The sequence below is a fragment of the Lissotriton vulgaris genome, chromosome 3_1, assembly GCF_964263255.1.
Source record: "Lissotriton vulgaris chromosome 3_1, aLisVul1.2, whole genome shotgun sequence".
Lineage (NCBI taxonomy): Eukaryota > Metazoa > Chordata > Amphibia > Caudata > Salamandridae > Lissotriton > Lissotriton vulgaris.
Genome location: NC_141689.1, coordinates 1,745,629,826 through 1,745,644,592, shown reverse-complemented (window position 1 = coordinate 1,745,644,592; position 14,767 = coordinate 1,745,629,826). Strand labels below are relative to the sequence as shown.

Genomic DNA, 14,767 nt, shown 5'->3' with positions numbered 1-14,767 from the left:
CCATTTACCCACAGGCTGGCTTGGTGGTTTCTGGTGATCTAAATATGTTCCTACTACAAACAGATCCCGCTTACGACATCCAAAGAACCAAGCTGCACGGGAAATCAATCCCTCCAACATTAACAGACCATCGTAAAAAAGATAAATATGGCAAGATGTGCACCCATATGTTAGCCGAAATCGGACTGATCACCTTGAACGGCCGATTTTCGCAGGACCAGCCGGCATCCTCGACCAGAATTGCCAAAAATGCTCAATCAATCCTGGATTATACCTTGGTGGACTTTGAGGTATTACAAATAATAGTCACCTATAGAATAATCCATAAACTGGAGAGTGATCACAGTCCACAACTAATAGAGATCAGATCACAACACTTAAGGACACCAGCAACCAAAGATCTGATGGTAACCCCGGCCCTTTACAATCTTAATCGGTTAGCTTGGAATGGAAAGAATGTAGGTGAAATCATGGTTCACGTGAAAACCACGGCGGCAGAAGACGAGGAAAAAACCCCACTAGCATACCAGGATAACTGGGAAAAAATGACCACAACCCTGACTGACAAATTTGGTCAACAAAAGCAGACTAACAAAAGAAAACCCTCTAAGACACATCAAGCGCACTTAGGAGCAATTGGGAGCAAAAAAAGGATTTTCAATCAGGAAATCAGAAAACTTAAAGGGAAAGATATAAAGAGGGGTGACGACATCAAGAGGCAAATACACATTCTAAGGCAAACATGCAAAAAAAGAAGTATGGACCGTAAAAAAAACCATCAAACAGAAATCTGGCTACAATTATTAGAAGCCAGCAAATCGAATAACAACAGGAAATTCTGGGCAGAAATTAACAAAGTAGCCAACGGAGCAGGGCTCGATTTTAATGTAAATATACTACAGGAAGCCTAGATCCACCATCTAGAGGAAACTCAAATGACCTATGTGCATGAAAGGAACCAACATCTCACCACCCACCCGCTGAATGAAAAGCAGGAAGAAGATCAAACCTTCGGTGCAAACTGGATTAAGCAATGCCAAGTCCAAATGGTCTTGAAAAAACGGAGGTCAAAAGGTGCGCCGGGCCCGAACGGCTTGCCTAATGGACTTTTTAAACATGATCAACCGTTTTGGGCAGAATATCTCACACCATTGTATAATCACGCATTTCAATCAGGAAGTATTCCTCCATCATGGAGAGGGAGCATCTTGCACCCAATCTTCAAAGCAGGCGCGCGAACAGATCCAGCGAATTACAGACTGATTGCGCTCATTGACGTAGAGGCCAAGGCATACGCATCAAATCTCCTGAAAGCACTGGAAGATTGGGTTAGCCTCAACAACATCCTCCCAATCACCCAGACAGGGTTCAGGCCTGGAACCAACATGTCATGTAACCTGACAGCGCTGAATGTTCTTGTCGATAAAGCAATGACCAAATCTACAAAACTGTACACCTGTTTTGTCGATCTAAAAGCGGCTTTCGACACAGTACCAAGGGAGATCCTATGGGAAAAGATGGCCAGCTGGGGCATCCCTCAGAAGTTGCTACGGGTCATCATAAATTTGTACACATCCACCTGGGTTAAGATAAAACTTGGCAACGGGGACAGAACAACACAAAAAATCCCCACCCATATTGGCCTCAAGCAGGGCTGTGTATTGGCCCCCACCCTTTAACATCTTCACTGCGGACATCGATAAGAGCATCTCAGAGATCCAAACAGACCCTCCAAAGTTAGCCCAACACAAAATAAGGAGTATGCAGTACGCCGACGACATAGTCCTTTGCAGCCAGACCCCGCTGGTTTTTCAACGTGCTATAACAAGGCTGCACAAATACATCTCCACGCACGGGCTACAATTCAACTGCAAAAAAACAAAAGTGGCTTGCTTTGCGTCTCAGCCAGGGCAGCAAACTTTCAGATGGTAAATCTCTGGAAACAACATAGAGCAAAGTAGCACCTATAAGTATCTGGGAGTACTGGTCGACTCGAGATGGTCATTAAGAGAACACACCCTGCACAGAAAAGCCCAGGCTAACAAATTGCGGTTCGCCTTAAACATACTAAAAACAAAACTAAAATGTCCATCCAATGAATATCTGCTGAAAGTGATTGCTGCCAAATTCTTACCCTCCCTCACGTATGGCTCCGAGCTATACAGAGGTAAAGACGCTAATTTCCTGAACCTCCAACAGTCAGCGTTGTTTAAACATCTTTATCAAATCCCGCAGTTTGCATCTCAGACACAGGTACGCCTTGAATTTGGGTTACTAAACCAGCGCCAAGCTAGACAAGCCGCCTTAATAAAAACATGCTGGAGACTAAGAGCAGCTCAGGAGGACACACTGATGGGTCACTGTTGGTCTGAAATTAACAAAAAAACAAAAGGAAAAAAGTCATGGAAAACAACACTGGAAGAAGCATTGAAAAACTTAGACATGCAAGAGACGTGGAACACCAAACACACCTTCGTGGCCTTCAAAAAAGTAGCCAATGGTGCGGCAAAACACAAATCATGGATTGCTGATAAAGCAGCTTTGGCCAAGAAAAACCATGGCTGGATGGTATTGGCCACGTATGAGAGATGCGAACCGCAACCGTATCTAGTTAATTACATAACACCATCCACGCAACAAATGCTACTACGACTACGGCTGGGAACCTATATCACAAAAGATCAGATCCCGGCATGGCGGAAAACATGGCCAACAGCACTGTGCAGACTTTGTGGTCTCTCAGAAGAAACTTTGAACCACGTTCTGTGCATCTGTCCCTCTCTGAGTAACTTGAGACGGTATTATCTCCTTCAAACATTCCGTCTTTTCCAAATTAGAACATGCCCGTCGGCAGTCATGTTTGTACTGAACAGCCAACAGTTGCAGATAGCCTGCAGGGCTACCAGATTCTTTCAGAAAGCGAGCCTCCTACTGCTGAAAACCGAAAAAGAGGCGATCAATGGGTCAAAACCTAAAGACACAGCGAAATAAGTGACTATGAAGATTGATAATGAAAGTCAGACTTTATTTCTCCAAAAATTTATATTTTATTTATTTTTAAACCTATATGGCGCAAACAGCTACCCAAGAAGGGTTTCCCGGCGCCTAGAACACAGCACGGTAGATGGAGTATACGGCAGAGGTCGTTCAGGTTATTGGTCGAACAACCAGGTCTTTATCTCCTTTCGAAACCTGAGAAGACTTTGCTCTTTTCGTATGTGAATTGGGAGTGTGTTCCAGATAACAGGACCCAGGTGGGCAAAAAGGACATCAGTCTCAGATGCATTTTTTATTATTTATTTAATAGAATAAGCCTTTTTGAAATTTACTTTTTTTGTAAAGGTTTTAATTAACCATACACAATAAAATTTTACGGCATAAGAACTAAGTTGAATAAATAATGATGGTAAAATACGCTGTCTCCGCTGTGGTTAAAAAAGAGTCATAGAAATATTGGTATCCAGTGGTTTAAAAGGACAAATTCAGGAAGACATGTTTCATTGAGAAGTAATATTTCCTATTTCGCAGTGCGACAGTTAGGTGAAAGAGCAAGGTGCTCTTTGGAATCTCTTTTAAAAAGTTGACATTTCTCTGCTCATACTGCTCTGTGTTCCTATAGACTGTCTCCAATACATGTCTGGGGTAAGTGACAGCTACACTTTGTGCATTCCCTCTAGACAGACACAAACACAGGAAGGGTAAGTGAGAACTCATCTGCATTCTTATAGCTCTTCCTGAGCAAGAAGAGTGCTGACACACCTGAATAGGCCATGTTCTATTTCCCCAAAAAATGGCCCACTACCCCCTACTGATAGTCTGGAGCCAAGGCTGAGAAGAAAGGGCCTGAGTGCACTTCAAAGACCCTTCTTTGAAGTCACCACCACTTCAAAGGCACAAGAGGATATAAGTACTGGGGCTCTGACCCTACCAAGACAGTACAATACTGGACCTGTGAAGAACCCTGCCAGGAGTAAAGTCTGCTGTGCTACAAGGATGGCCACTCTGCTTGACTTCTGCTCTGGAAGAACAGCTTTTCTGCGTTGCTGTGCTGCCCTGTTGCCTGCAGATCTCTGCCCTGCGGAGGAAAAGGACTGGGCCCATCTCGATTCCAAGGGCTTTCTGATGTTTTCCCTCTTTTCTGAAGTCTTAGGGTCCTCAAAGACTTTCTACAACCTTGCAACAGCACCTGCACTCTGCCATCTGTGAGTCCTGCCTTGCCAATTGGTGCCAATCCATTTCAGAGCCCTTAGAAGTGCTTGTTTCTGTGCTGACCCAGCAGAATCCACGTTTAAATGACTTTGCGCTGATCGGAACCAATGCATTTTCCCTTCGACCCCGATGCAGCAGCTGCCCAACGACATCGCCTCGACGGACTACGCAGCTCGATGACGATGGACTGCACGGCTGGACAATGATGCATCCCCTTCATCACCAAGACGTTCATCGCTGAAGTATTGCTGACTGCGCAGATTGGAACCGACGCAAAGCCTCCATCCACAGCATAGACAACGACGCAACACCTCCTCGACTCCTTGCATCGTACCCTGGACGTTGACCCGTCCTCCATGTAAGGTACTTTTTCAAAGGGACCTTCGTGAGTCCTGTAGCTGGCGTGCCCTCCATCGTGGTTGGCCTGAACTTTGGATTAACCCTGGTCTCGTGTGACCAAATGTTCCCAGTTGTCGCTTTATGACTCTAAGCACTATATTTTTATTTCACCTTTAAAAATTGATAACTCCAGTTCTACTTATTAAATATTTGTTGTTCTGATCTTGTTTTACTCATACAAATATTATCCATTATTCTACCCTTGTGTGGAATATTGTTGTGTTGTTTTCATTCTGTTACTGTGTGTGTGTGTGTGTGTGTGTGTTGCACAAATACGTAATACATTGCCTCTTTAGGTAAGCTTGACTTCTCTGTGCTAAGCTACCAGAGGGTGAGCACAAGTTATCTTTTAGTATGTATCTAGCTTTCCCTAACTAGAGTGGTGGTTCCTTCTTGGACAAAGGGCAGAACGCTGCCAACCAGAAACACCATTACTAACAGCAGGGATCCACATGAAGATGTAAATACCTATAATAATGTTTGGTTCTTAAAAAGGTAGGTTTCTCGTCTGGTCTTATAACATCACTGATCACCACTGCCTAGTGACATTTCATAAATTGACTGTTTTTTGCTTTCCCTTATAATGCTGTGTTTGTAGACACTTGTAAAGCTGTATTTGTAGAGTTAGGTCCTAAAGTGCATGCCCTTACTGCCTGCATCTTAAATGTGAAACCAAAGAAATTGTTGACTTCAACAAAGAATTCAACATGAAACTTGTCAAATTGGCACCCAGTGACATACAAACAGATTGCAATGCAATGTGACAGTATAATTTCTTAGGATTATTTTATTCCACCTGTAGATTGTAACACATGTTAATTTCTATCTTTTATATGTGTGAAGCACACTATGGCTATTCCTATGTTTATCAAGAACAATATGCTGAAATACCCCACCAGATACAACAAGCAGAAGTTAGTCCGAGGATGATATATTACTTTGACGATGGAATTACACCACAGATGTACCCCGTGGATGAAACACTGCTAAAAGAATACATTAAGCGGCAAATGTATGTACTAAGACTTAACAAACTTGTTGATTTTTGAATGTTGATGAGCATTTTAAATGTAATGTCCCTAAATTCTTGCTAATCAGGAGCAAAGAATGAATGCAGAAAATTACACACATGACGGTCCCATGCAAACCATCACAAATCTCTTGCTTCAAATACTTGGAAAATCACCCAACCCCCTTGGGGGGATGGGCAGGGGTATATTTCAGAATAGGAAACTCATTTGTAACATATGTATATCCAAATTACTTTTACAAACAATTTTCATCAAAAGAACATTCTAGATATTACCCCAGATATATTATATCACTGCCTACACCTTAACAACCCGTTATACGGGAAAGACTACATTGAGCTTATTTTTTTTGTTTGAATATGTTTTATTGAGGATATAGCAGTAGAATATCACATATTACAACCATTCAATTAAGACAGTCGGAGGTAGCATCATACTAGGCATCATGGTAAACGCATACAATATCAATATTACACAGTGCAATAGTCTTGTGCCCCAGGTATCAGTGTTGGAAGTAAGGAATCATAAATGTCATACAGCAATTCCTCATTTTTTCAATATGAGCTCATGCTCATTATCTCCATTGAGTGTTGTGCCAGTTATAATGAGGCTGATATTTCCATCCTGTCTGATTCACAACAATTATTGTTTAGCTATGCCCCTATGTGTGATGCGCTAACATGTCTGGTGATAGTAAGTGGCGGTGGCTGCATTCCCAACCATAACAGGAGTGTGGCATTATATAGGTACTCCTATAGACAGGCGTTTCGGGCCGTCCATGCCATGCTATGCATTTTTGTTACAAATGTGTCCTGCGAAGCCAGTATGTGGGGTGTCCCCGCGGTCTCTGTCGCGTGTGCCAATAGTCACTGTCAGTGACGTCTCGTGTCTGTCTTAATGTTTGTCCACCGGGGTAACTATGGCGTCCTGATGTCAATTCTTTGCTTATCGTCCAACTGGGGTAATTAGGGAGGGGGATCAGGAGTAAGAACTGGGCAAACGGGAAGGGGGAGAATGACGTAGGAGGAAACTCAGGGTGAGGCTCCCTGCCATGTTTGAGAACAAGTGAATCAAAAGGGGAAAAAAAAACAGAAGGACTTGAAAGGAGGGAGGGAAAGAGCGAGGGGGATACGCTATCGAGACATGTCTGGTAGGGTGTGAGGGTGAGTGCTGTGGCTGTGGGCCGCAGTGTGGGTGTATTTGTTCATCCGTATGGGCTGATGCTTAGCAATCAGGGAGGGTGGCCCACTCTGGGGCAGGGGCACAGCGCAGTGGCTCCACTAGGCGGTGCATCTGGGGGGGAGACCCCTCAGCTCAGGATAGCAGTGGAAGATAGTCAGTAGTCGTGCCGTGAATGCAGCGCACCGGTGTCCCCTTTGTCCCATCACACACTCCGGTCCTCCCCCTCTATGGCGTTGCTATTATGGGAGGACTAGCAGGGGTGGGCGGTGTTTGAGTGTTGTCCTGGTCGGTGTATGCCTGGCGGAAAGTCTGTACGATATCCCCCCAATGTTGCGCTATAGGTATGGCTCTTAGGCCTGCTGTTTCCTCCCTGCGCAGGGTCACCTCCTCCGCCACTGCCCAGTTGTTAAAAGAGGTGTACCAGTGTCGAGTTGTGGTGGATCTGTGTGTTTCCAATGCTTGGTGATTAGTCGCTTGGCGGTGATAAGGCCTAAGTCCCAGAACCTTGAGTGGACTTTGTTGTGCTTTGTTCTCCTAAATAACCCAAGTAAACAGGCCTCCCACGTGTGTGGTAGTTCTGCCCCGGTCCTATCCACCAGTAGCGCCGTCACTGCCAGCCAATAAGCGAGTAACCTGGGACAAGCCCAGAGCATGTGGAGTATATCCCCTCCTACCAGGGAGCAGCGCGGGCATTCCGATGTGTCGATATCAAAGTATTGGTTTATTCTGTCCGACGACAGATATGCTCTATGCACAATGTAGAGCTGAATGATCTTGAACCGGGAGTTACGGGGGATGTTGCTTGGTTCCTCCAGGATCCTTTCCCATTCTTTGTCTGACCAGTCCCTGCCTCTATCCGCTGTCCATTTCTCTCTCAATGATTGAAGGGTACAAACATTGTGCGTCAACAGTGCCTGTGTTAGCCAGTGTACCACATGTGTCCCACCTCCCATGATGTGCAAGTATTGTATTAGGAGGTGAGTCTGCGGTTCTTCCGTCAAGTCTCCCCATGTCGCCGTGCAGGTGCGTACTATGGAGGCGTGTAATAGGAACTGTCCTGCTGGTATGCCTGTATCCGCTCGTAGCCCATCAAACGTAAGAAGGACACCATCTGCATATAAATCAGCCATAGATTCGATCCCTGCCTGCACCCAGTGCTCTATCATGGGTGCCGAGATGGTCCCTCTATTGCTGGGGGTTCCCAATAGTGGAAGGGCAGGGGCATAGGGCGTTACTGCTCGCGTGAGCCACAAGCATCGCTTATAACATCGATACGCGACAGCTAAATGCAGCTGTGCCGGGCTAGGGGCCTTGGTCGGGGGGTGGAACAATGCGAGAGCTTGTGAGTGTGTCAGGGCTGGGACAATGCTGGGACGTGCTGGGACGTGCTGGGACGTGTCCCCCAGGTTTCTTCCGGCTAGCCAGCACACCACCCATTGTAGCTGCGCGGCTAGGTAGTAGAGCTCCTGGTCAGGGACCGCCCAGCCCCCCGCCTTGGTAGGGGCATAAAGCTCTCCCAATGCCACTCTGGGCCATCCTGTTTTCCAGATGAGTCCCCGTACCATAGTTTCCAGCTCCCGGAAAATGCGGTTGGGTACATATACCGATAAATTGGAATAATAGTATAGGAGTCGGGGTAACACAATCATCTTTGTTAGGGCTTGGTACATTCAGGGGGAGTGTTCTCCAGAAGGCCATCTGAGCTCGTAGGGAAGAAATGGCCCTGACCAGGTTGCCCTCCAGTATATCTTCTGGGGTACGGAAAATGTGTATCCCGAGGTAGCGGAACGTGGTGGCGTGCCAGGTCAACCGCTCCCCACCGAGTCGTACCTCGCATTCCTGTATGTCGGGACAGAAGGGATACACACCGGATTTGTTCCAGTTGACTTTAAGTCCCGAAAGGGCTGCAAAGTCTTGTAGCGTGTCTGTGAGTCCCTGCAGCATCTGTGTGAGATCATTTATATAGAGCAGCAGGTCATCTGCGTACAATGAAATTGCATGGGTCCCATCCACCAATGGGATACCCCACGTGTCACCTCGACTCCTCAGTAGTTCCGCCAGTGGCTCAATCGCCAGGGAGAAAAGCAGTGGCGACAGTGGGCAGCCCTGTCACGTGCCCCTCCGTACTCTTACGGCTGCGGACAACAAACCTCCGGTGCGAACACGAACCATCGGCGCTTGGTATAACAGACTGACCATGTCCGTAAAGTCTTCTCCCAATCCGAACTTCAGCATCACTTCCCTGAGATAAGGCCACTCCATGGAGTCGAAGGCCTTCTCCAGGTCAAGCACCAAGCACCCCCCGATCTCGGCCAGTGGGTCGTGGCGTATGCCTGTACCCTAAATAACCGGCGAATGTTATAAGAAGTGCTGCGTGTGGGCACAAAACCATTTTGGTCTGTGTGTACCAGAGTCGGTGTGAAAGAGGCCAATCTCGGCGCTAGAGTAGACGCTAACATTTTATAATCTGTATTAAGGAGAGCAAGGGGCCGATACGACCCCAACTTCTTTCCATCCCTGTCAGATTTAAGGAGGGAGATCAAGGTAGCTTCATTAAGAGTGGGTGGGAGTGTTGAGTCGTCTATTGCCGTTGTGTACATCCGAATCAATTCCGGAATAAGCAGAGCCGAGAACGCCTTATAAAACTCCGCTGGTAGACCATCTGGGCCAGGGAATTTGCCATTGGAGAGTGCGGCTATGATCTCTCGGAGTTCGTCTGCCGCGACAGGCGCTGCAAATTCTGTACGTTGTGCATCGTTGGTAATTGTATGGCCGCTAAGTAATCAACAATGTCGTGGGTGGGAGCCTGTAGGTAGGAACAATATAGCGTGCTATAGTGGGCGGTAAAGGCATCATGGATTGTCTCCCCTGTGGTGCGTACGTGCCGAATGAGCTGCATAATGAAGGCATCATAACCTCTCCAGTAGCTGCTCATGTTCTTCCCTGAACTCTTGTGGGTCGCCCTCTCCACCCTCGGTTACAGCTTGCTCCCTTCGCAATAGCTCCGTCTCAACCTTTGTTAAGTCTCTCTCCAACTTCCACCGAAGATTTGCCTGTGTGCCCAGACAGTGCCCCCAAATCACTACCTTGAATGCATCCCACTCCACCTGGGGTGTGGATGCCATACCCGTGTTGTCCTCAAAGTAATGCCCTATCTGAGCGGACAAGGAGTCTCGGAACGGGGCGTCTAACAATAGGTCTGGCTGCAATCTCCAGGTGGGGATGGGCGGATGTGCGCGTGTCCACGCAAAACTTAGGATGTGTGGATTGTGGTCCGAATGAGTGCAACCCATGCAGTGTGTATCTGTCACCTGCGAAAGCAAGTCGGTCGTGAGCATGAACCTATCTAGTCGCACATGTAGGTCGTGTGCGCTCGAATAAAAGGAATATATGCGGGTGTCAGGGTATCGACTGCGCCAAGCGTTGTGTAGCTCCCATTGGGTTGCCCAGGAATTGAATGCTTTCATGGCCCCTATTATGGGCGCCCCCGGGAGAGGTGGAAATGAGCGGTCTAGCATGGCGTCTAATATGAAATTATAGTCTCCACCTAAGATCCAGGGGAGACCATGCAATGGAAAAAAGGACCTCAGATAGCTCCACGAGAAACCTCTGCTGGTCTACATTAGGAGCATATATCGATGCCAACATGATGGGGCGCTAGGAAGGAGTGTCTCTGGCGCTGTACCTGAATCGTACCTGAATCGTGTAGTCCGGGAAGAACATGACGTGGGCGTTATCAATTTGGACGTTCTGGAGCTTGCGTGTTTCCCTCAGTATAGAGTCACGATCCCTAAAGTTCAGGATATGGATCAGCAGCGGGCGGGGGTTTGAGCCCGTCGGGAGAGGCCGTGTCGGGACGCGGTGCGCTCGCTCTATCACAAAGTGGGGCGACAGTGTCCCCTCCGGCAGCAGGGCACCCAACCAGTTCTCCACAGTCGCCGTGGGGTCTCTCCCCTCCCATTTCTCCAGCACTCTATCCGTATGTTGTTGCGCATCGCCCGTCCTTCTGCATCCTCCGCTCGGTCCTCCAGGAACTCGAACCTATTGAGAAGGTCTTTCACATGTTTTTCAGATTGAGTGACTCGAGGCTCCAGGTCTGACATAGAGGTCTCCAAGGCGGAGGTGCGGTCTGCGAGCTTCCTGTGGTCGGCTCTGAGGTAAGTGGCGACTCCGTCTATTTTCGCTTCCAGGGATGTGCGTGTGGACAATAGCGATTCCTTCATTCTTTCCATCGCCGCCAATACAGTGGCTAGCTTGGCCAATACTGGGTCAGCTTCCCCCTGCTTCGAGAGCTTGCTAATCCTGTCTCTGGACTGCGCCCCTCCCCTCCCGCCCGTGCCCGTGCATGTTTTGACTCCTCCAGACATGGGCAGGCGAGTGAGCCTCCTCGGTGCAGTTGTATAGGGCCGACGTCCAGCAATATGTCCAGTGAGGGCTGTTCAGCTCGCCCCCTGTGAACACTAATCCTCAGAAACACTCAATGGCAGCAGCGGTGGCGGAGCGCCGGCAGCAGACTCCATGGCGCCATCCGTGTAGGGCCCTAGGCCGCGTCTCCGTGAATCAGGGCTGGTTGTCGCCCAGCGGCGGGCACGCCTCGGGGAGGCCTGTATCTCAACCCCGGTGCAAGTCCCAACGTCAGCACCGACGCTCCAGTGTTCCTCTCTATCCACGGCGGGCCATCCTCTGGGCCCGTAGTGTCTGTCTACGGCCGCACTCCAGGGGTCACCACCGCAGCCCGCCCAGAAGGGGATCTCCCAACAGCCAGCTGGTCTCATTCAGGATCCGAGACCCAGGGATCGAAGTGGGCATTTCCACCCGACAGTGGGGCTCGTAGTTCCTCGCTCACAGCCCGCTCCATGATGGCGCCCCAGGTAGCCTCCAGCCCCGCGGCTCCCCGATGTCAGGGCCGCGAGCCTCAATGTCCACGGTATCCTTGTGTTTGCTGCGGTTTCCGGCTGGGCAGCGGCCCCTTCAGGCTAGGGTCTTCCCACCGGCTGACACCGGCCTCCCCCAGATGCCGCGCACCGGACTCGTAGGCAGCAGATGTTCCCACAGCCGGGCGCCGCGCGGGCTAAGGTGTGGCGCGTGGGACCGATGCCCGGGGCTCCCTCCTACCAGCAGGCGTGATCCTCCCGGTCCGGCACGCACCTCCGTCCCCGGGTCCTTCGCCCGGAGCCGGCACCGAATCCAGGGGTCGCTGCTTCTGCCTTCCAACGCCTTCCTCCACAGTGCCTGCACTTCCGGCGCAAGCCACGGCCTCGCGCAGAGGAGCCTCGCCGGCCCAGTGCACTGGTTCTCGGCCTGCCTCCTGTCAGATTTCCTGCTGCGGTGCGGCGGGTCCCAGCAGCGCAGCACCCGGCTGAGAGGGAGGTCTTGGGTTCCTTTGTCGGCCTCCGAGTTTGTGGCCCTCTGGTGTGGGGCAAAAGCAGGATAATTGTCCTGGGAAGGGGAGCTCACGCCGGAGCTCTACCCGCGCACGTCTTGCTGCATTGCGTGCTTAGCCACGCCCCCCAAGACTACATTGAGCTTATGTTGTGATAAAAATATTAGCATGATTTATTACTAGAAGAAATTAAATTGGTCTTCATTTGGTCCCAAACATACCACTTCTAGGCTACATAGGTTCAGCTTTTTAAAGACTGAAAATATTACAGTGACTAAATATTGCATTGTAGAGTGAAATAAAGCAGATACAAGTATTTTGTTTTACGAGACCCTAACACAAAATAAAAAAGCATCAAAAGTGATTAAAAAAACAATGCCAAGCATATCACACTACAGGCAAACACCTGTGAAAAAAAACATCAGTAGAAAGTCTTTCTTAAAGGAGTCTCTAGCTACTCAATCTTTATAGTGAAAGAGAAAGGGAGTCTTGGCTAACCTTGCATAGAATAAGAGTACCAAATACCCTAAGACACTACAGCAGGGCCCACCACCAGTAGCGGTCGGCAGTAGGTGTTTCTATAGGGCGGTGACGTGGGCAGGAGGAGGGGCAGGGTGGGGGGAAATAATGTATGGATTACGGAGTTTTACAGGTAAGTAAACATTTAAATACATAAAACGAATTTCGTTGCGCACACTGCATCACCAAATGTGATGCAGTGCGCGCAACGAAATTCGTTTTATGTATTTAAATGTTTACTCACCTGTAAAACTCCGTAATCCATACATTATTTCCCCCCACCCTGCCCCTCCTCCTGCCCACGTCACCGCCCTATAGAAACACCTACTGCCGACCGCTACTGCCCACCACTGATACTGGCCAGTGTTTGCTGAGTGCAACAGAACCTGGTGAAACGGTGTGCCAGTTGTAGTACAGGCATAGTTGATCACTGTTACACTTCTGGGCATTGGTATGTGCTCTACAAAAGGACCCATGCTGTAAGTGAATTCTCGGGTAGTAATTTCTTATTTATAATTACATTTCCACCATCTCCTGTTGAAGATCACCCCCACAGTTCAATTTTGTTTTTAGCTGTCTATGGGGCGAACTCACCAAAAACATGGAAGTGAAAGGCCCACTGCCCCAAAGTTCAAAACAGACCAAACAATAATGATGTCTGCAAATACAGACATCATTATTTCATTCTATTTCATTTAATAAAGTTTAATCATTTTAAATACAATTTTAATTTTAAACTTAATTGCATTTTAAAATAATGTAAATTTTAAATGAACTAAAATTACATTTTAAAATGAATGTAACTTACATTGAAAATGGAAATGAGTGGTGTGTTATCCATTACAACGTAACGGGAATAAACTGAGTACTATGTTTTCATTCATCCATACTATATTCAGTGTTTGGTGAGTGGTGTTGCAGCAGGGAGTGCAGATCTCGGTGGGGATGGTGCAGGTTTCAGTGGTGGTAGATTGCTGCATTGGCATTGCCTGCTGCCCGAATTATGGACTACTGTGGAGTTGTTGGTGGTGTTGCTGAATTAAAGTTAGGAAGGGTCGTGCACAGTAGCGTGGAGTAAGAATTTTCTTTTGAAAGATGGGGCAATTTATGTTTGTAACATCTTTGCTACCAAGGCAGATGAGAAGTTTGTCTCTCCATTTGTGAGAATTTGTTAAACCTAGTATTGTAGGCCGTTGTTTGGTTGTTTCACCATCAGCCACACACAATGCTGAGATGTGTTGCCCTGAGTTCTTCAGGTTAGTAGCAGAAATCATGAACAAACCTTCATGTAACTATAACTCCCACCACCGCCATGCACAGTAATGTCAATAGTGATGTTATTTAGATGTGATTAGGGATGTTGTAAATGTAGTCAATGAATATGTCATAAGTGATTTATTATGTGAGGGTGAAAGCAGTGCATTGAGAGGGCACAAGTTATAGTTACTGAAGGGCACAAGTTATAGTTACTTGAGATCACTATAACTAGTGACTATCAGTAGCTTTGTTAGTTTCAAATGGTATATTTTAAGTGACATTCCTTTTACCTTTATTTTTTTTCAGTGAATGTCTAACAGCCTTATTCATTAACGGGCCGTTTTGCGAGCCCCTAATAGCGATTCATAGCGAATCGCTATTAAGGACTCGCAAAACGTTATTCATGTAGGAATTGCTAAATAAATAGCGATTCCTACACATTCCTTATTTGCGAGTAGCAAATTGCTAATCGCAAATAAGGAATAACTCCCCATTCATTCCTATGGGCCAAAAGGCCCATAGGAATGAATGGGGAGTAGTCCTTATTTGCGATTAGCAATTTGCTACTCGCAAATAAGATAGCGATTTGAAGGGTGCCAGGGGTGTCCAAAGGACACCCTGTAGCACCCCTTAAATGCAAATTGAAACAGGTGTTGCGCACACACATGTCCAAAGGACATGTGTTTGTGCAACATGCAACTTAGAAAAATGCTTTTAAAAGCTTTTTTCTAAGTTTTTGCTATTTACCGAGAGGTCTGACCTCTCGGTAAAAAGCGGCCCAAAATTG

General features: G+C 47.5%; 1 protein-coding gene across 1 annotated transcript in view; it reads left to right on the top strand.

Moving 5' to 3' along the window:
• Positions 1–5,457: 5,457 nt before the first annotated feature.
• Positions 5,458–14,767, top strand: part of LOC147728397 (la-related protein 1B-like) — a 435,404-nt gene continuing 426,094 nt past the window's right edge. Inside the window, exon 1 of the mRNA XM_086963792.1 lies at positions 5,458–5,620. Coding sequence (XP_086819918.1) covers positions 5,535–5,620 — 86 coding nt within the window. The 5' untranslated portion in view covers positions 5,458–5,534. The remainder of the gene's footprint in view (positions 5,621–14,767) is intronic.